The following is a 22,355-nucleotide window of genomic DNA, read 5'->3' on the forward strand; positions in this document are numbered from 1 at the left end:
ACCTCTGCAGGTGATGGTGATAGGAAGAAGCGACGGGTGACGAGGGACAATGGCTATGTTGCTTCCTACTGTATGAGGTGATATCTGGGGAGAGTTAATGTATCGTAATATAATAGCTCCAACAGATGTGTCCTCATACACCTTCAGGGCCTGGGTCTGCTGGAGGGGCCCGGGGCCCGCTCCCCCCTTTCCAGTGAGCAGGGCAGTGGGGGAGAAAGATGACGCCGCAGCACAGCCTCTCCCCCCAGCTCAGCACAAACTGCTCAGTTCTGTGCTGGGGAGAGGCTGCCCCCTCCCAGAGGCCATTTCCCTGCCCATTAGCCATGCCCCCTTCATTTCACCAGGGCCCGGCTGACCTCTCGGCGCCCCTGTACACCAACTCTTATTTGCACCATCTGGTGCTAGATGCCTGGCACACTTAGGGCCACAGCTAGTATAATTAACACAAAATCATCTGTGCGTCCCGATATTGAGCACACACACTGTAGGTGTACTAGGTGCTTAGGGTTAGACATGTTGCTGAAGTGACAGATTGAGCATTACACATTGCACAAGGCCGGGCACCGGGCACTCGTATCGCCACTCTGTCTGTCGCGTTGTTACATAGATTAGTCACTACATGGAATGCAGCGTCAGTATCCAGGCTACCCGGTCCCTGTACTCCTGTTGCCATGGTGATGCCATAAGAATGCATGTTTAGTGAAAGGAGCAAACTCACAAAGTCATCGGCGCACCAAAGGGGGTTATAATAATGTGGCGTGATTTGGGGATAGGTCGGTGTACGTGGACCCGTCTGGAACATATACTTTAAGTAACATGGTCTCTGTATATGTATCTGCGGTATACATAGGTTATAGCTGCAGCCTTATCAGCATGAAGTGTAACTTACAGACCTGAGCTTAGTACATCACACTCTGAGATTGTTTGTTTATTGTAATGCATTGCCAATCTGCGCAGGCTGTACTGTAATAACCAATATCATCAGGGGATGTATAGGAAACTAACACCCACTTTTATTGTGATTCCTGATGTAGTCTGGATGTGGTTACCAGCATCACCCCACCCTCCAATTAATACATCACCTCCCTAAAACCCCACCCTCCAATTATTACATCACCTACCAATTATTACATCACCTCCCCAAAACCCCACCCTCCAATTATTACATCACCTACCAATTATTACATCACCTCCCAACACCGCACCCGCCAATTATTATATCACCTCCCCACTGTTACGATCCGCCTCCAGCGGATCTGTGTTTTGCGCCGATTCACATATTCTGTGTGTAGTTATATGTTTTCCCTGGATTCTGCTCCCTGGGTTTATCCCAGCCTGGGTGTGTGTGTTTACTCGCTGGTGGCCTCCAGTGGTCAGCCTGGGGCATTGCAGCTTACTTTCTGTGCTGTGTTATCAGGACTCAGGTGTCTTAATTAGGCTCCTAGCCTGCAGTGCTCACCTATAGGCAATGTGTAATCAGCACCACATTGTGCTCACTATAAAAACCCTCTGCACACTCACTCCTGTGCCAGTTATACTGTTCAGTTCCATACTGTTTAGTTCCACACTGTCCAGCTTCCATTCAGTTGATGTCCAGTCTTGCTGTGTCCCTGCCGGTCTGTTGTGATCCCTGGATCCTGAAGTTCTGTTCAGTGGTGTTCCTGGTCCCTGCTGGTTAACCCTCGTCTGTCCAGTCTGTTTGATGTACCGTGTACCCAGAGTGTCATCCCCGTGATCCAGTGTACCTGTTCTGGGTTGTCCTGCAAGGCTGTGCTGCGGTGTCCCAACTTCTCAGCTGCATAACATCTCTCAGCTAAGTTGGGGATTACCCACCTGTCTATTGCTTTATATGGTTACAGTTGCTTATTACATCTCAGTGTATTGTTACACCTACACCCTGTATTGGCACTATTGGTACCAGTGCACTCATTTTCATTTTGTGTCATCTGCTGAGCATTGTTGCTCCCCTGGGGTTTCTGGGAGTTCCCCGTTTCTGGTGTTTTAGTTAGTTGTCCCCTTGTTCTCTCCTGGCCTCGGCGGACGTGTTGTCCATACATAAGACCTGCCTGTAGCGGAGTGGGGCAGACCTAATTCGCCCTTCAGCCGAGACGGGCCCAGGTGAAGCCTAGCCTTGCACATGTCCGTCGATTCCAGCCAGAGGCAACTGAGTTAGATTGGCGGGGACACTCCCAGAACCCTTACACCCACCCTCCAATTATTACATCCCCCCCCCCCACCCCACCTGCTAATTATTACATCAGCCCCCACCACCACCTCACCTGCCAATTATTACATTACTCAGACAAAAAGCAAAACTGGCCCCTCAGAGCTGCTGGGTCTGGGTGTGTCACTGCCTTATACTGTAGCGCAGGTGTATATACTGTAACACATGCAGAAGTGCACAGTGTACCATGAGCTGGGGCTATAATAAATCTTCCGAGACATTGGGGTAATTCAGACCAGTGTAACACTGTTTCTTACTATTTAGGGCCAAACCTGACATTAAGATGGAGCCCAGCGCCGGGAGGCCGATGGACTACCAAGTAAGTAACATGTGGCTGCCATCTATAGATTGTGATAGTTTATCTCTATTGAGTCTATTGTGACTGAGCGCCATTCGCAGTCCCCTGTGTGTCACTGACCCGTTTATTCCCGCCCGCAGGTTAGTATCACAGTGATTGAGGCTCGGCAGCTGGTGGGCCTCAATATGGATCCCGTCGTGTGTGTCGAAGTTGGAGATGAGAAAAAATACACATCCATGAAGGAATCAACCAACTGCCCTTACTATAATGAGGTAAGCAGCCGTCATGGCGGGATAACGCGGCCTACAGACACAGGCACGCTGCTGATATACAAAGGTAGACCCTTATTGGGCACAGTGATGGGTGTAACTCCTGCACCGCCGTCCTGTATTAGGAAAACACTTGAGGCTTATAGGGGGACATCCAGTTATCTGGGAACAGCCCATGGGGGGGAGGGTGCAATTTGCTGCCACGGTGGCGTGTAAATACCGGCACCCGAATTCGCCCCCTCGTGGTCCCACCTAGTGCCATACTTGCACATTCTGCGAGCCCAGCGCTACGGTAAGCATGGCACGCTTACTTGGGCCGCAACTTCATCTTGGGTAATTGGATTTCCCCCATAGACTAGTAATTTGTCTCCAACCTCCCAGCATTGCGATGCCTAACGGGTTACACTTACACACTGAAGACCTTCTTATGAAGCCGCTGAGTATTATGGCAACATCAAAATAACAAATGAACAATAACACATCGATTTTTCGGCATTTTACTAATGTCAGAGAAATGTCTAGCCATGTTCGTTCACAGCAGTACAGAGTATGTCAGAAAAGTCACAGTGCTGAGAATCATATCTCCCTAGGGACAGCATACAAATAATCGCTGTAAAAGTATAAGGGGTATTAGCTGTTGGTATTTATCTGTGTGTAATCGATTGCTCTCTTCTTCTCCGCAGTACTTTGTATTTGATTTCCATGTGCCTCCAGACGTGATGTTTGACAAAATAATCAAGCTGTCAGTGAGTACAATGTTTGCCGTTCTCTTAGAGCATAAACCCAGTGATCTATTGTCCCCCGAGTGCCAACCTCCGCGGCCTAAACTAATCAAACACACTCAGAAGTACCAGAACTGGCGCGAGTCTTCCTGACGCGGGCACTGATTGCTTTCCAAGTGTTCAGCGTAAATGCAAAGTGAAATTTATTGTTCCAATATTAAATGCCAGAGCTAATGGGATAGGACAGACCTTCATCATTATAGGGGTACTCTACCGAACACATACATCGCTCATTGTGTACACTCAATGGGCCTAATTCAGACCTTATTGCACTGCTGCTAATTTGTAGCGGCCAACGAGCAGGTAAACATTGCCCAGAGTGAAATCCCGTTATCAATATGTACAAATAGATGTGTACAGATACAAAGGCTTCGCAGCTATGCGAATATTCCCCAAACTATTGGTGAGTCGCTCACATGTAATGTTTTTCCCACTGGTCACCAGCGGCGGCTGCAATGAAATCTGCCGGAGGCCGGAGCTGACCGCTCACACTCTAGATAAACAATCTGAACACTTCTGATTGATGGACGACCGCCAAGACAGCTGGGCTGGTCACCGTCATGCAGCATAATGATGGGCCTATTCCATGTAGAGGCCCGGAGCTGACACTCCATCCGCCTCATTGTTAATCTGGCTGAGAACACATAGAGATGTTACAGATTCTGATTGATGTTGTTTTGTGCAGGTCATCCATTCTAAGAACCTCCTGCGCAGTGGGACCTTGGTTGGCTCCTTTAAGTTGGATGTGGGGACGGTGTACACACAGCCTGGTGAGTGTGATCTCATCTTACTCTCTATACAACTTTGCTCAAGGTTGAAATATTGCAGTTTCTCCATGAAGCCAATCAGAAATCCTCACGTCACCTCCATGCAGATCTGTGATTATGTTGTTGTATAGTCTAGTACCTGTGAACAGTCCATGCTGATCCTGGCTTATGTTGCTGTGCAGTCTAGTATCTGTGCACAGTCCATGCTGATCCTGTCTTATGTTGCTTTGCAGTCTAGTCCTTGTGCACAGTCCATGTTGATCCTGGCTTATGTTGTTGTGCAGTCTAGTACCTGTGCACAGTCCATGCTGATCCTGGCTTATGTTGCTGTGCAGTCTAGTATCTGTGCACAGTCCATGCTGATCCTGTCTTATGTTGCTGTGCAGTCTAGTACCTGTGCACAGTCCATGCTGATCCTGGCTAATGTTGCTGTGCAGTCTAGTATCTGTGCACAGTCCATGCTGATCCTGGCTTATGTTGCTGTGCAGTCTAGTCCCTGTGCACAGTCCATGCTGATCCTGGCTAATGTTGCTGTGCAGTCTAGTCCCTGTGCACTGTCCATGCTGATCCTGGCTTATGTTGCTGTGCAGTCTAGTACCTTTGCACAGTCCATGCTGATCCTGGCTTATGTTGCTGTGCAGTCTAGTACCTGTGCACAGTCCATGCTGATCCTGGCTAATGATGCTGTGCAGTCTAGTCCCTGTGCACTGTCCATGCTGATCCTGGCTTATGTTGCAGTTCAGTCTAGTACCTGTGCACAGTCCATGCTGATCCTGGCTTATGTTGCTGTGCAGTCTAGTACCAGTGCACAGTCCATGCTGATCCTGGCTTATGTTGCTGTGCAGTCTAGTCCTTGTGCACAGTCCATGTTGATCCTGGCTTATGTTGCTGTGCAGTCTAGTCCCTGTGCACAGTCCATGCTGATCCTGGCTTATGTTGCAGTTCAGTCTAGTACCTGTGCACAGTCCATGCTGATCCTGGCTTATGTTGCTGTGCAGTCTAGTACCAGTGCACAGTCCATGCTGATCCTGGCTTATGTTGCTGTGCAGTCTAGTTCTTGTGCACAGTCCATGTTGATCCTGGCTTATGTTGCTGTGCAGTCTAGTCCCTGTGCACAGTCCATGCTGATCCTGGCTTATGTTGCTGTGCAGTCTAGTCCCTGTGTACAGTCCATGCTGATGCAGGCTTATGTTGTTGTATAGTCTAGTACCTGTGTACAGTCCATGCTGATCCTGGCTTATGTTGCTGTGCAGTCTAGTCCCTGTGCACAGTCCATGCTGATCCTGGCTTATGTTGCTGTGCAGTCTAGTACCTGTGCACAGTCCATGCTGATCCTGGCTTATGTTGCTGTGCAGTCTAGTACATGTGCACAGTCCATGCTGATCCTAGCTTATGTTGCTGTGCAGTCTAGTACATGTGCACAGTCCATGCTGATCCTAGCTTATGTTGCTGTGCAGTCTAGCACCTGTGCACAGTCCATGCTGATCCTGGCTTATGTTGCTGTGCAGTCTAGTCCCTGTGTACAGTCCATGTTGATCCTGGCTTATGTTGCTGTGCAGTCTAGTCCCTGTGCACTGTCCATGCTGATCCTGGTTTATGTTGCTGTGCAGTCTAGTCCCTGTGTACAGTCCATGCTGATCCTGGCTTATGTTGCTGTGCAGTCTAGTCCCTGTGTACAGTCCATGTTGATCCTGGTTTATGTTGCTGTGCACTCTAGTCCCTGTGCACAGTCCATGCTGATCCTGGCTTATGTTGTTGTGCAGTCTAGTCCCTGTGCACAGTCCATGCTGATCCTGGCTTATGTTGCTGTGCAGTCTAGTCTCTGTGCACAGTCCATGTTGATCATGGCTTATGTTGCTGTGCAGTCTAGTCCCTGTGCACAGTCCATGTTGATCCTGGCTTATGTTGTTACATTTTCTTTTACGTATTATATAAAACGAATGAATCTGGTTTGTAGTCAGACCAAAGACAGTAGCTCTAGCAAAAAAAAAGTCACAATCCTTAGATCTTGTGACCTACAGCGTGCCTTTGGGATCCTGTAGCACTACAAGTCGCAGCATGCCTTTGGGATCCGGTAGCACTACAAGTCGCAGCATGCCTTTGGGATCCGGTAGCACTACAAGTCGAAGCATGCCTTTGGGGTCCTGTAGCACTACAAGTCGCAGCATGCCTTAGCAATCCTGTCGCACTACATGTTGCAGCATGCCTTAGGGATGCTGTACTGCTACAAGCTGTAGCTTGCCTTAAGGATCCTACAGAATTACAATTCCCAGCATGCATTGCTACAGACAATCTGTGGCTCTACATCCGCTGATGGCCTGACTGCCCCCACCTGCCCTGTAGCGGCATGTCACACATAATGGGACTGTCACCCACTGACAGCCTATTCTATAGCAATCTACAGAGGAAACAATGAAGTGAATGTGCCAAGCAGATATCTGTTTGATCCATTGTCATCCACATGTTCTAATCCCTGTAATCTGCTTTATTCTATTAGAACACCAGTTCTATCACAAATGGGCCATTCTGTCCGACCCCGATGACATCACCGCTGGGGTGAAAGGTTACCTCAAGTGTGACGTCGCTGTTGTTGGAAAAGGGGACAATATAAAGACTCCTCATAAAGCGAATGAGACGGATGAGGATGACATTGAGGGGTGAGTCACCTGCGCGGTGTAGGGAGTGTGCCGCACCGGTACTGGGATATCACGCTGCAGTCACTGGGGTCATGTATTGTGTGAGACCGATATCACGCCACAGTCACTGGGGTCATGTATTGTGTGAGACCGATATCACGCCACAGTCACTGGGGTCATGTATTGTGTGAGACTGATATCACGCCACAGTCACTGGGGTCATGTATTGTGTGAGACCGATATCACGCCACAGTCACTGGGGTCATGTATAGTGTGAGACCGATATCACGCCACAGTCACTGGAGTCATGTATTGTGTGAGACCGATATCACGCCACAGTCACTGGGGTCATGTATTGTGTGAGACCGATATCACGCCACAGTCACTGGGGTCATGTATTGTGTGAGACTGATATCACGCCACAGTCACTGGGGTCATGTATTGTGTGAGACCGATATCACGCCACAGTCACTGGGGTCATGTATAGTGTGAGACCGATATCACGCCACAGTCACTGGAGTCATGTATTGTGTGAGACCGATATCACGCCACAGTCACTGGGGTCATGTATTGTGTGAGACCGATAGCACGCCACAGTCACTGGAGTCATGTATTGTGTGAGACCGATATCACGCCACAGTCACTGGGGTCATGTATTGTGTGAGACCGATATCACGCCACAGTCACTGGGGTCATGTATTGTGTGAGACCGATATCACGCCACAGTCACTGGGGTCATGTATTGTGTGAGACCGATATCACGCCGCAGTCACTGGGGTCATGTATTGTGTGAGACCGATATCACGCCACAGTCACTGGGGTCATGTATTGTGTGAGACCGATATCACGCCACAGTCACTGGGGTCATGTATTGTGTGAGACCGATATCACGCCACAGTCACTGGGGTCATGTATTGTGTGAGACCGATATCACGCCGCAGTCACTGGGGTCATTTATTGTGTGAGACCGATATCACGCCGCAGTCACTGGGGCCATGTATTGTGTGAGACCGATATCACGCCGCAGTCACTGGGGTCATGTATTGTGTGAGACCGATATCACGCCGCAGTCACTGGGGTCATGTATTGTGTGAGACCGATATCACGCCGCAGTCACTGGGGTCATGTATTGTGTGTGAGACCGATATCACGCCGCAGTCACTGGGGTCATGTATTGTGTGAGACCGATATCACGCCACAGTCACTGGGGTCATGTATTGTGTGAGACCGATATCACGCCACAGTCACTGGGGTCATGTATTGTGTGAGACCGATATCAGACCGATATCACGCCACAGTCACTGGGGTCATGTATTGTGTGAGACCGATATCACGCCACAGTCACTGGGGTCATGTATTGTGTGAGACCGATATCAGACCGATATCATGCCACAGTCACTGGGGTCATGTATTGTGTGAGACCGATATCACGCCACAGTCACTGGGGTCATGTATTGTGTGAGACCGATATCAGCCACAGTCACTGGGGTCATGTATTGTGTGAGACCGATATCACGCCACAGTCACTGGGGTCATGTATTGTGTGAGACCGATATCACGCCACAGTCACTGGGGTCATGTATTGTGTGAGACTGATATCACGCCACAGTCACTGGGGTCATGTATTGTGTGAGACCGATATCACGCCACAGTCACTGGGGTCATGTATTGTGTGAGACCGATATCTCGCCACAGTCACTGGGGTCATGTATTGTGTGAGACCGATATCACGGCACAGTCACTGGGGTCATGTATTGTGTGAGACCGATATCACGCCACAGTCACTGGGGTCATGTATAGTGTGAGACCGATATCACGGCACAGTCACTGGGGTCATGTATTGATTGAGACCGATATCACGCCACAGTCACTGGGGTCATGTATTGTGTGAGACCGATATCACGCCACAGTCACTGGGGTCATGTATTGTGTGAGACCGATATCAGCCACAGTCACTGGGGTCATATATTGTGTGAGACCGATATCACGCCACAGTCACTGGGGTCATGTATAGTGTGAGACCGATATCACGCCACAGTCACTGGAGTCATGTATTGTGTGAGACCGATATCACGCCACAGTCACTGGGGTCATGTATTGTGTGAGACCGATATCACGCCACAGTCACTGGGGTCATGTATTGTGTGAGACTGATATCACGCCACAGTCACTGGGGTCATGTATTGTGTGAGACCGATATCACGCCACAGTCACTGGGGTCATGTATAGTGTGAGACCGATATCACGCCACAGTCACTGGAGTCATGTATTGTGTGAGACCGATATCACGCCACAGTCACTGGGGTCATGTATTGTGTGAGACCGATAGCACGCCACAGTCACTGGAGTCATGTATTGTGTGAGACCGATATCACGCCACAGTCACTGGGGTCATGTATTGTGTGAGACCGATATCACGCCACAGTCACTGGGGTCATGTATTGTGTGAGACCGATATCACGCCACAGTCACTGGGGTCATGTATTGTGTGAGACCGATATCACGCCGCAGTCACTGGGGTCATGTATTGTGTGAGACCGATATCACGCCACAGTCACTGGGGTCATGTATTGTGTGAGACCGATATCACGCCACAGTCACTGGGGTCATGTATTGTGTGAGACCGATATCACGCCACAGTCACTGGGGTCATGTATTGTGTGAGACCGATATCACGCCGCAGTCACTGGGGTCATTTATTGTGTGAGACCGATATCACGCCGCAGTCACTGGGGCCATGTATTGTGTGAGACCGATATCACGCCGCAGTCACTGGGGTCATGTATTGTGTGAGACCGATATCACGCCGCAGTCACTGGGGTCATGTATTGTGTGAGACCGATATCACGCCGCAGTCACTGGGGTCATGTATTGTGTGTGAGACCGATATCACGCCGCAGTCACTGGGGTCATGTATTGTGTGAGACCGATATCACGCCACAGTCACTGGGGTCATGTATTGTGTGAGACCGATATCACGCCACAGTCACTGGGGTCATGTATTGTGTGAGACCGATATCAGACCGATATCACGCCACAGTCACTGGGGTCATGTATTGTGTGAGACCGATATCACGCCACAGTCACTGGGGTCATGTATTGTGTGAGACCGATATCAGACCGATATCATGCCACAGTCACTGGGGTCATGTATTGTGTGAGACCGATATCACGCCACAGTCACTGGGGTCATGTATTGTGTGAGACCGATATCAGCCACAGTCACTGGGGTCATGTATTGTGTGAGACCGATATCACGCCACAGTCACTGGGGTCATGTATTGTGTGAGACCGATATCACGCCACAGTCACTGGGGTCATGTATTGTGTGAGACCGATATCACGCCACAGTCACTGGGGTCATGTATTGTGTGAGACCGATATCACGCCACAGTCACTGGGGTCATGTATTGTGTGAGACCGATATCACGCCACAGTCACTGGGGTCATGTATTGTGTGAGACCGATATCACGCCACAGTCACTGGGGTCATGTATTGTGTGAGACCGATATCACGCCACAGTCACTGGGGTCATGTATTGTGTGAGACCGATATCACGCCACAGTCACTGGGGTCATGTATTGTGTGAGACCGATATCACGCCACAGTCACTGGGGTCATGTATTGTGTGAGACCGATATCACGCCACAGTCACTGGGGTCATGTATTGTGTGAGACCGATATCACGCCACAGTCACTGGGGTCATGTATTGTGTGAGACCGATATCACGCCACAGTCACTGGGGTCATGTATTGTGTGAGACCGATATCACGCCGCAGTCACTGGGGTCATGTATTGTGTGAGACCGATATCACGCCGCAGTCACTGGGGTCATGTATTGTGTGAGACCGATATCACGCCGCAGTCACTGGGGTCATGTATTGTGTGAGACCGATATCACGCCACAGTCACTGGGGTCATGTATTGTGTGAGACCGATATCACGCCACAGTCACTGGGGTCATGTATTGTGTGAGACCGATATCACGCCGCAGTCACTGGGGTCATGTATTGTGTGAGACCGATATCACGCCGCAGTCACTGGGGTCATGTATTGTGTGAGACCGATATCACGCCACAGTCACTGGGGTCATGTACTGTGTGAGACCGATATCACGCCACAGTCACTGGGGTCATGTATTGTGTGTGACCGATATCAGACCGATATCACGCCACAGTCACTGGGGTCATGTATTGTGTGAGACCGATATCACGCCACAGTCACTGGGGTCATGTATTGTGTGAGACCGATATCACGCCACAGTCACTGGGGTCATGTATTGTGTGAGACCGATATCACGCCACAGTCACTGGGGTCATGTATTGTGTGAGACCGATATCAGCCACAGTCACTGGGGTCATGTATTGTGTGAGACCGATATCACGCCGCAGTCACTGGGGTCATGTATTGTGTGAGACCGAAATCACGCCACAGTCACTGGGGTCATGTATTGTGTGAGACCGATATCAGCCACAGTCACTGGAGTCATGTATTGTGTGAGACCGATATCACACCACAGTCACTGGGGTCATGTATTGTGTGAGACCGATATCAGACCGATATCACGACGCAGTCACTGGGGTCATGTATTATGTAGCCCAAACACAGCACTATAGTCTTATTACCCTGCACTTGTATAGGCTGTCACCCTGGGCACGCATTCAAGCCTGCGTCTATTTTACACTGCAATATAGATATCAGTGTTAAGTACACCCCCCACCCAAATCTAACTCTCTCTGCACATGTTACATCTGCCCCCCTGCAGTGTACATGGTTTTGTCCATTAGAGAGTGATTGTGCCTTTCCGAGTGAACCAGAATAACCCCCTGTGTTTGATTGTTATTTGTGTTACAGCACAATGAGAATATATAATCCCGGTTTATATCACCAGTCCCTAGCTCCCGCTGTACCCCTACTACAAGATTACACAGGACATCAGTCATGATACGTCTGGTTATAGATGTATCTAACCCTCCTTCCTTGTACTGTGACACAATGGTGAGCGCGGAACATGTAACTAGGTCGCCCTGTGCTACATCTCACTCAGCGGCAGATAAGTGATACTCCCGACCAAATTCTACCACCTATGCATTATCATTCGCCCCCAGGGTCCGGCTAGGCTAGGGCTGCATGGAGTGGCTTCCTACAGGAAGCCAGCTCTCTGATAACTGCAGCCCAGATTCAAATGGATAAAACCATGTGCACTGCAGGTGGGGTAGATGTTACTTGTGCAGATATAATTAGATTTGGGTGGGGTTTTACTTCAAAGTGAGATCTATATTGCAGTGTAAAAATAAAGCAGCCAGTATTTACCCTGCACAGAAACAACATAACTCACCCAAATCTAATTCTATCTGCATCTGTTACATCTGCCCCCCTGCAGTGCACATGGTTTTGTCCATCTGAGAAGGAATTTGCCAGAAAGAGTGAACTAGAATAAGGTCCCAAATAACAGACAATAAATGTAGAAGTGCGCTTACCCTGCAGCTCGGCGTGAGAGATTGGCACAGAACACCAAGAAGAAGTTTATTTAGCTCCGAGTAAACACACAGTATCGCCTAACAGGATAATTAGATGGAACTCACATACTGATGGGACATGCAGCTTTATTAGGCTGATCACAGAAGGTGCTGGCAAGTCTCCCACATAGATGGGGAATATCCCTATACACACTCTGGGTGGTTATTATGAAATGCACACGTATACTTCCAGACATGCGCCCCCTCCCCACTCTCAGGAGATCCCTATCACAGCTAGCAGTTTCCCTGGTGTGCGGAGAGGCAGTGACTCAGAGCTAATGTCTCATCAGCCCATCCCGGTGCCATTTATTAGGAAAGAAATGATTACCACAGCTTAGGTTCATACTGAGCATGAGACTATGGGACATAATAATGCAAATGACTGTTAGTTGTGATAGTGTACAGGAGACACCTTCCTCACCGACATAAAGGATCCGGCTTGTTCTCATTGAAAGTAAAGAATAAGACCTGGTGTATCACAGGCTCTGAGCTGGTGCACAATTCAACTGGGACTGGCTGTGCGCTAGCAATGGCCATTGGTCATCGATGGTTAGACACTGATGGGAATCAGTTTGTCATTGACTAGGGATGTCCATAGGTATCAAATTCCTTGGCCACTCTTATCACCGATAAATCTTCATCGGCCAGGGGCCATTGATGATTCAATCATCAATAGTTTTCTTCTGATCGCTATCTCACTTCACAATCCTCATTCTGCAAAAGGCAACACCAATATACCAATCCTGAGCTGCTCCACAGAGGGAGGCGAAGATCAGCACTTACTCCGAATTTCCCATTGATTGCTCAGACCTAGGAAAATTACTAAAGGTGCATAGACACAGGGGTGATTATTGCAAATACCGCTGGAAATATGGTCGCTGAGCGACCATATTGCCCGTGATGGGAGTGTGCACCAGCGATACACCGCCGAGTGCTCGATCCCATTTTTAACCCCCGCAGTGATCGCTGGTCGCAGGAACATGCTCCTGCGACCAGCTGATTTCCACTGCCGGGCTCCCCCAGGAGAAACTGAGCAATATATTGCTGAGCAATAAATCTCCCCCGTGTGTACACAGCTGAGTGGTCGCTGTCCTCGGTGCTGAATCAGTCTAACACGGGACTCTCCAGCACAGTGATCGCTGTCCTCGGTGCTGAATCTGTCTAACACATCCCTTATGCTGTGTACACACTAGTACAATCTGCATAAGATCCAGATGCGATTACAATTTAGACTATCTGCATACAATTTACACTATCTGCATTCAATTTAGACTATATAGTGCAGATCTGCACTATATAGACAGGGCAGCCAAGACTTTCTGGTTAAGATATGGGAGCGCGCATCTTGAACGCATCTGGATCGCTTGGGATAAAACCCATACAATCTGCATGAGATCCAGATAAGATTTTGACTATATAGTCAAAATCTTATCTGGATCTTATGCAGATTGTATCAGTGTGTACACAGCATGACTCTCCAGCACAGTGATCGCTGTCCTCGGTGCTGAGTCAGTCTGTACATGTCCCTTACTCTCCCGCACTGTGATCACTGTCCTCGGTGCTGAAGAATCAGTCTAACACGTCCCTTACTCTCCAGCACAGTGATCTCTGTCCTTGGTGCTGAATCCGTCTGTGCATGTCCCTTACTCTCCAGCACAGTGATCACTGTCCTCGGTGCTGAATCAGTCTAACTCGTCCCTTACTCTCCAGCACAGTGGTCGCTGTCCTCGGTGCTGAATCTGTCTGTGCATGTCCCTTATTCTGAAGCACAGTGGTCGCTATCCCTGGTGCTGAATCAGTCTGTACATGTCCCTAATGCTGGGTACACACCAGGACGACTAGGGCCCGATCCCCACAATCTAGATCCAATTCCGATCAATTGGATGTAGATTGTGTGCTGATTGGGCCCTTTTCTGACCTGGTGTGGACCGATACCGATCCGATGCGCGGTCCCGCGGGTCGGTCGTTATTGAGATCCTACCTGCTGCAGGTAGGATCTCAATGACGACCATACAGCCGTGTGCGGGTCGCCTCATGCTGAATCCGTCTGTACATGTCCCTTACTCTCCAGCACAGTGATCACTGTCCCCGGTGCTGAAGAATCAGTCTAACACGTCCCTTACACTCCAGCACAGTGATCTCTGTCCTTGGTGCTGAATCCGTCTGTGCATGTCCCTTACTCTCCAGCACAGTGATCACTGTCCTCGGTGCTGAATCAGTCTAACACGTCCCTTACTCTCCAGCACAGTGATCTCTGTCCTCGGTGCTTAATCCATCTGTGCATGTCCCTTATTCTCAAGCACAGTGGTCGCTATCCCTGGTGCTGAATCAGTCTGTACATGTCCCTAATGCTGGGTACACACCAGGACGTCTAGGGCCCGATCCCCACAATCTAGATCCAATTCTGATCAATTGGATGTAGATTGTGTGCTGATTGGGCCCTTTTCTGACCTGGTGTGGACCGATACCGATCCGATGCACGGTCCCGCGGGTCGGTCATTATTGAGATTCTTCCTGCTGCAGGTAGGATCTCAATGACGACCATACAGCCGGGTGCGGGTCGCCATCGGATCGGACCCGCTCACGGTGCACATCGTGAGCGGGTCGTGCCCCCCCCCGCGTCACCGTGAGCGGTTCGGACGAGACACTGACGACCCGCTCACGATATGCATCGTGGGCGGGTCGTCCTGGTGTGTACCCTACATTACTCTCCAGCACAGTGATCATTGTCCTCGGTGCTGAATCAGTCTGTCCATGTCCTTTACTCTCCAGCACAGTGGTCGCTGTCCTCGGTGCTGAATCAGTCTAACACGCCCCTTACCCTCCAGCACAGTGATCGCTGTCCTCGGTGCTGAATCTGTCTAACACATCCCTTACTCTCCAGCACAGTGATCGCTGTCCTCGGTGCTGAGTCAGTCTGTACATGTCCCTTACTCTCCCGCACTGTGATCGCTGTCCTCGGTGCTGAATCAGTCTGTGCATGTCCCTTACTCTCCAGCACAGTGATTGCTGTCCTTGGTGCTGAATCAGTCTGCGCACGTCCCTTACTCTCCAGCACAGTGATCGCTGTCCTCGGTGCTGAATCAGTCTAACACGTCCCTTACTCTCCAGCACAGTGATCGCTGTCCTCATGCTGAATCCGTCTGTACATGTCCCTTACTCTCCAGCACAGTGATCACTGTCCTCGGTGCTGAAGAATCAGTCTAACACGTCCCTTACTCTCCAGCACAGTGATCTCTGTCCTTGGTGCTGAATCCGTCTGTGCATGTCCCTTATTCTCCAGCAAAGTGATCACTGTCCTCGGTGCTGAATCAGTCTAACTCGTCCCTTACTCTCCAGCACAGTGGTCGCTGTCCTCGGTGCTCAATCTGTCTGTGCATGTCCCTTACTCTCCAGCACAGTGATCTCTGTCCTCGGTGCTTAATCCATCTGTGCATGTCCCTTATTCTCCAGCACAGTGGTCACTGTCCTCGGTGCTGAATCCGTCTGTGCATGTCCCTTATTCTCAAGCACAGTGGTCGCTATCCCTGGTGCTGAATCAGTCTGTACATGTCCCTAATGCTGGGTACACACCAGGACGACAAGGGCCCGATCCCCACAATCTAGATCCAATTCCGATCAATTGGATGTAGATTGTGTGCTGATTGGGCCCTTTTCTGACCTGGTGTGGACCGATACCGATCCGATGCACGGTCCCGCGGGTCGGTCGTTATTGAGATCCTACCTGCTGCAGGTAGGATCTCAATGACGACCATACAGCCGGGTGCGGGTCGCCATCGGATCGGACCCGCTCACGGTGCACATCGTGAGCGGGTCTTGCCCCCCCGCGTCACCGTGAGCGGGTCGGACGAGACACTGACGACCCGCTCACGATATGCATCGTGGGCGGGTCGTCCTGGTGTGTACCCTACATTACTCTCCAGCACAGTGATCATTGTCCTCGGTGCTGAATCAGTCTGTCCATGTCCTTTACTCTCCAGCACAGTGGTCGCTGTCCTCGGTGATGAATCAGTCTGTCCATGTCCCTTACTCTCCAGCACAGTGGTCGCTGTCCTCGGTGCTGAATCAGTCTGTACATGTCCCTAATGCTGGGTACACACCAGGACGTCTAGGGCCCGATCCCCACAATCTAGATCCAATTCTGATCAATTGGATGTAGATTGTGTGCTGATTGGGCCCTTTTCTGACCTGGTGTGGACCGATACCGATCCGATGCGCGGTCCCGCGGGTCGGTCATTATTGAGATTCTTCCTGCTGCAGGTAGGATCTCAATGACGACCATACAGCCGGGTGCGGGTCGCCATCGGATCGGACCCGCTCACGGTGCACATCGTGAGCGGGTCGTGCCCCCCCCCCCCGCGTCACCGTGAGCGGTTCGGACGAGACACTGACGACCCGCTCACGATATGCATCGTGGGCGGGTCGTCCTGGTGTGTACCCTACATTACTCTCCAGCACAGTGATCATTGTCCTCGGTGCTGAATCAGTCTGTCCATGTCCTTTACTCTCCAGCACAGTGGTCGCTGTCCTCGGTGCTGAATCAGTCTAACACGCCCCTTACCCTCCAGCACAGTGATCGCTGTCCTCGGTGCTGAATCTGTCTAACACATCCCTTACTCTCCAGCACAGTGATCGCTGTCCTCGGTGCTGAGTCAGTCTGTACATGTCCCTTACTCTCCCGCACTGTGATCGCTGTCCTCGGTGCTGAATCAGTCTGTGCATGTCCCTTACTCTCCAGCACAGTGATTGCTGTCCTTGGTGCTGAATCAGTCTGCGCACGTCCCTTACTCTCCAGCACAGTGATCGCTGTCCTCGGTGCTGAATCAGTCTAACACGTCCCTTACTCTCCAGCACAGTGATCGCTGTCCTCATGCTGAATCCGTCTGTACATGTCCCTTACTCTCCAGCACAGTGATCACTGTCCTCGGTGCTGAAGAATCAGTCTAACACGTCCCTTACTCTCCAGCACAGTGATCTCTGTCCTTGGTGCTGAATCCGTCTGTGCATGTCCCTTATTCTCCAGCAAAGTGATCACTGTCCTCGGTGCTGAATCAGTCTAACTCGTCCCTTACTCTCCAGCACAGTGGTCGCTGTCCTCGGTGCTCAATCTGTCTGTGCATGTCCCTTATTCTCAAGCACAGTGGTCGCTATCCCTGGTGCTGAATCAGTCTGTACATGTCCCTAATGCTGGGTACACACCAGGACGACAAGGGCCCGATCCCCACAATCTAGATCCAATTCCGATCAATTGGATGTAGATTGTGTGCTGATTGGGCCCTTTTCTGACCTGGTGTGGACCGATACCGATCCGATGCGCGGTCCCGCGGGTCGGTCGTTATTGAGATCCTACCTGCTGCAGGTAGGATCTCAATGACGACCATACAGCCGGGTGCGGGTCGCCATCGGATCGGACCCGCTCACGGTGCACATCGTGAGCGGGTCGTGCCCCCCCGCGTCACCGTGAGCGGGTCGGACGAGACACTGACGACCCGCTCACGATATGCATCGTGGGCGGGTCGTCCTGGTGTGTACCCTACATTACTCTCCAGCACAGTGATCATTGTCCTCGGTGCTGAATCAGTCTGTCCATGTCCTTTACTCTCCAGCACAGTGGTCGCTGTCCTCGGTGATGAATCAGTCTGTCCATGTCCCTTACTCTCCAGCACAGTGGTCGCTGTCCTCGGTGCTGAATCAGTCTGTGCATGTCCCTTACTCTCCAGCACAGTGATATCTGCCCTCGGTGCTGAATCAGTCTGTGCATGTCCCTTACTCTCCAGCACAGTGATCTCTGTCATCGGTGCTGAATCAGTCTAACACGTCCCTTACTCTCCAGCACAGTGATCTCTCGGTGCTGAATAGGTAGTTTAAAAATTTCTGGGATGTACGAAACATCTTATATATATGTCTAGTGTCTGTGTAAACGAAACACTGCCATCTGCTGACAGCGAGTGAAACTACATCTCTTTCTCTTTCACACATAAAGAAACAAAGAGGCAGTCACAAGTTAGCAGACTCGCTTTCTTAGCTTTTGCTTGGAGCGGGTTTAGCTTGTGTTATACGACCCAGCTTAGGTGATAGGCACCAGGCACTGCAGTCACGGATTTGCAGAATGAAATAAAAACACAAAATAGTAAATCTATTGCAAACATGATACTTCATAGGAAATGCCAAACACTTCTATAATTACCTGTGGATGTTATACCTAAGGCTTGTTGGTTAATCATGATATATAAGTGGATATCTGTGGCTGTTCCTGGCATCACAATTCCCTCACAGACCAGACATAGAATATTCAAGTCTTGGAACATTAACTTTTTGATCTGTGAGGCATAATGGGACTTGTAGTTCCACAACAGCTGATGATCTTGCAGATTAATGTAGCCTGATACTATTGGTCAAAAGCCCCATCTAAGAACCCATATGTTCAATTGGTATAAAATGATGTCATCTTACGTATTTCTATATACACAATGTACTGTGTTCCCCATTTCTGTGATATAACAATACTATCGCTGATTATAGTCATGTGTCTGTCAGTACATGTTCTGCAGTCTGTAGTGTACAATAAGCCCCATGCTCCCGTTATTGTCAGTCCCTGTGTTGGTGAATTTCCGGAGATCCTGTAGCTATTAATAAGCAGAGATGAAAGCTATTTATGCGGCACATCGGGGACCCAGGGCCGCTCACGGGCTCCAGGAGGGAATTGAAGACGGGAGAAAATGTCGTCTCTGATTTTAAAGTTGGCCAAATTGGCAACGCGTGTTTGGATTCTGACGGACTGGGAATAAGGACAAAACCTGCCGACATTTCCAGTACAAATACAATTCTAACTAAGTGACAGTAATGCAGCTGCCGGTATAATAACATATTGCTTTGTAAATGGGCAAAAACAAATCAATTGTGTTAAACAGGACAGAAAAATACAATATATAAATCATATTACATTTGAAACGTCTCTACAGTATAGGATCCTTATTATCTAGCAGGCTGTTAGGAGTGACCTTATCCCTGAATGGGTTGGGATCATTGGTCTACAGCATGATGGTCGACAGTCATTAGGTCGACACCATTAGGTCAACATGGGAAAAGGTCGACATGGGTCTAGGTCAACATGGGAAAAGGTCGACATGGTTATAGGTCGAAAGGTCGTTAGTTCGACAGGTCATTAGTTTGGCAATGTCTAGGTCGACAGTCAAAAGGTCGACTTGGGGTTTTTCACAGTTTTTTACCTGAATGTCAACACAGTCGACATGGGCACAGTTTAAAGTGCACCGCATCCCCTTGCATCGCTCACTGCGCTCGGCACACTATTTTATTCTCCCACCACGCCCTAGTGGATGGTAGGGCATGAAATACCGCCTGTCGGCACATGTCGGCTCAAAAAACAGTGAAAAACCCCATGTCGACCTTTTGACTGTCGACCTAGACTTTTGTCGAACTAACGACTTGTCGAACTAATGACCTTTCGATCTAGAACCATGTTGACCTTTTCCCATGTCGATCTAGACCCATGCTGACCTAATGGTGTCAACCTAATGACTGTCTACCATCATGCTGCAGACCAAATGACCGCACCCCCCCCCCCTAGAACTAGGGGTACACTGACTAAGATGGGGGATCTACTAAAGCTGGGATGTTGCTATCGGCAACTAATCAGACTCTATTGATTAACCTCTAGAAGGTGCTAAATAAATAAGAAGGAATATCAGATTCAATGGAACTCCCATCTTAGTATCTAGTAGCGTCAGAGCTGTTTATTTGCTGACACCGGAGACCATAATCAGATGGAGAGTTGGCATCTAGCGTGTCGGCTGGTTCTCACCGATTCACCAAGGGCGATGGTCGCATCCGAAGGCGCCTAATGCCGACTCGCGGCTTATACCAAGGGAGCGCTTTGTGTCGACATTAACATAAAGTCACAGATGTGACCGTGGCAGAAGATTCACACACCGCTGGTGCTGTGCCACAATGATTGGCTACAGGGCGCTGGGGTGCTGCTACATACAGAAGTATGTATAGGTGCCACCTGTGAGGTGCTATATACCTACAGCCCCCTAGGACACGGTTCTAGCCTCATTACCTCTGCGTTCCTCTCTCTCAGGAACCTGCTCCTTCCAGATGGTGTTCCGCCAGAGCGCCAGTGGGCTCGCTTCTACGTCAAGATCTTCCGTGCTGAGGGCTTACCGCGGATGAACACCAGCATCATGGCCAATGTCAAGAAAGCCCTCATAGGGGAAAACAAGGACCTGGTGGATCCTTATGTCCAAGTGAGCTTCGCTGGCCAGAAGGTAAGCAAGAATCCACCGCAGAACTAACGGTAAAGTAACCTAGCTACAGAGCCTTACAGAGGATATATATATATATATATATATATATATATATATATATATATATATATATATCACCAGCATATTCCTATGCACGTTACAGCTGGAAACAAGCTATTTTATTATTAAATGCTATACTGGTTCTGGGGATGGGCACTAGAGGGTGGTTGGAAACAGTGGAGGGGCTTCAGCGCGGTTCAAAGCTGAAACAGGGGAGTCACATCAACTGCCAATGAGTCCCAGCCGGCAATGTTTGGCAGCTTTAGGGTGGCAGTTGTTGCATTTGAATTTTGCATTCTGCTGCAGCCCACCCCGGGATACACCAATGGTTGAGAGTATCTTGAAATATTCCAGCTAATATGAGTTTTCACAGACAAGACTGGCATGGGGGAGGGGGACCTGGGATATAACTCCAGAGACCTGCACCTAATCTCCGCAAGAAACCCCCTACAATATATTTAATTTGACATTTTGTGGTACATTGTCTTCCCTTTTATTGCAGCTGGATTAACCCTTCACAGCTGGGGCATGTTATTTTACCTTCTGGATTGCACCAATGTATTGTATAAATCAATTAGTGACATTGTTCCGCTCTCCCTCTATTCCCTACTGTTAAATCATTTTACATCAAGAACAGGAAAAATGGGCCAGAGGAAAAGCTGTAAGGATCTCCGAATATATATTCAGATGCTGACGGAGCCAATTATTTCCTGTCTCCGTGCTGCTGCGGGCTGATTGTTAAAGGCAGGGAACAGTACAGAAATAATGACGGCACAACCTGCTGCCGTCTGTAAATGAACCAATATAGCGGATTTGGGTAGCACAACTCTACCCCTGTGCTCTTTACCATAAATTAGCTCAGGCTGGGGAAGTGTTTGGGCATTTCATGAAATGGACTCAGATCCCTGCGAGGGATTAATGATGGGAGTTTATGCTGATAGATAACTTGACTACCTAGAGTTAAATTTGTAAATTGAAATGGAAAAGCTGGCATTAAGTTATACTGGAGTATTGGAGTACATACTGTGAAGCTGCATTGCCACCTAGTGGTCACAGGGGTTCATAACACTCTCAGGAGTAAATTTACTCATTTAGACGAGATTGCATTTTAAACTCCAGAGATTTGCTAAAGTAGTATCAGGATCTGGACTGCAAAACACATCTGGATCTGCAAAAAGAAGTCAACGCACCATCAAACCAAGTACTTTTACATAGAACAGAAAACAAAAGGGAAATTTACTAAGATACCTGTTTATAAATAAGGAGCAAACTCTGGACCAGTGGTGTCAAACTCAGGGCCCTCCAGCCGTTATGGAACTACACGTCCCAGCATGCCTTGACAGATTTTATATAATGGATTGCTAATACTGTGGCAGGGCATGCTGGGACGTGTAGTTCCACAACAGCAGACACCACTGCTCTGGACAGATGACACTTTTCACATAGACGTCCATTTAGAATTCGAGCACAAACATAACTGCACTCACATTAGTGACACATTATACAATTGCTTACCACTAGAAAATGCAAT

At 49.3% G+C, this 22,355-nt stretch overlaps 1 protein-coding gene across 26 annotated transcripts in view; it reads left to right on the top strand.

Annotated features, from left to right (window-relative positions):
* Window positions 1–22,355, top strand: part of OTOF (otoferlin) — a 341,513-nt gene that overhangs the window by 181,845 nt on the left and 137,313 nt on the right. For all 26 annotated transcript variants that reach the window (XM_083178857.1, XM_083178866.1, XM_083178868.1 and 23 more), the window contains 6 exons: window positions 2,489–2,543; window positions 2,663–2,794; window positions 3,475–3,537; window positions 4,259–4,343; window positions 6,838–6,997; window positions 20,599–20,785. In XM_083178857.1, the coding sequence (XP_083034983.1) occupies window positions 2,489–2,543; window positions 2,663–2,794; window positions 3,475–3,537; window positions 4,259–4,343; window positions 6,838–6,997; window positions 20,599–20,785 (682 nt within the window). The remainder of the gene's footprint in view (window positions 1–2,488; window positions 2,544–2,662; window positions 2,795–3,474; window positions 3,538–4,258; window positions 4,344–6,837; window positions 6,998–20,598; window positions 20,786–22,355) is intronic.

The sequence above is a fragment of the Crinia signifera genome, chromosome 3 (genome assembly GCF_055691185.1).
Source record: "Crinia signifera chromosome 3, ASM5569118v1, whole genome shotgun sequence".
Classification (NCBI taxonomy): domain Eukaryota; kingdom Metazoa; phylum Chordata; class Amphibia; order Anura; family Myobatrachidae; genus Crinia; species Crinia signifera.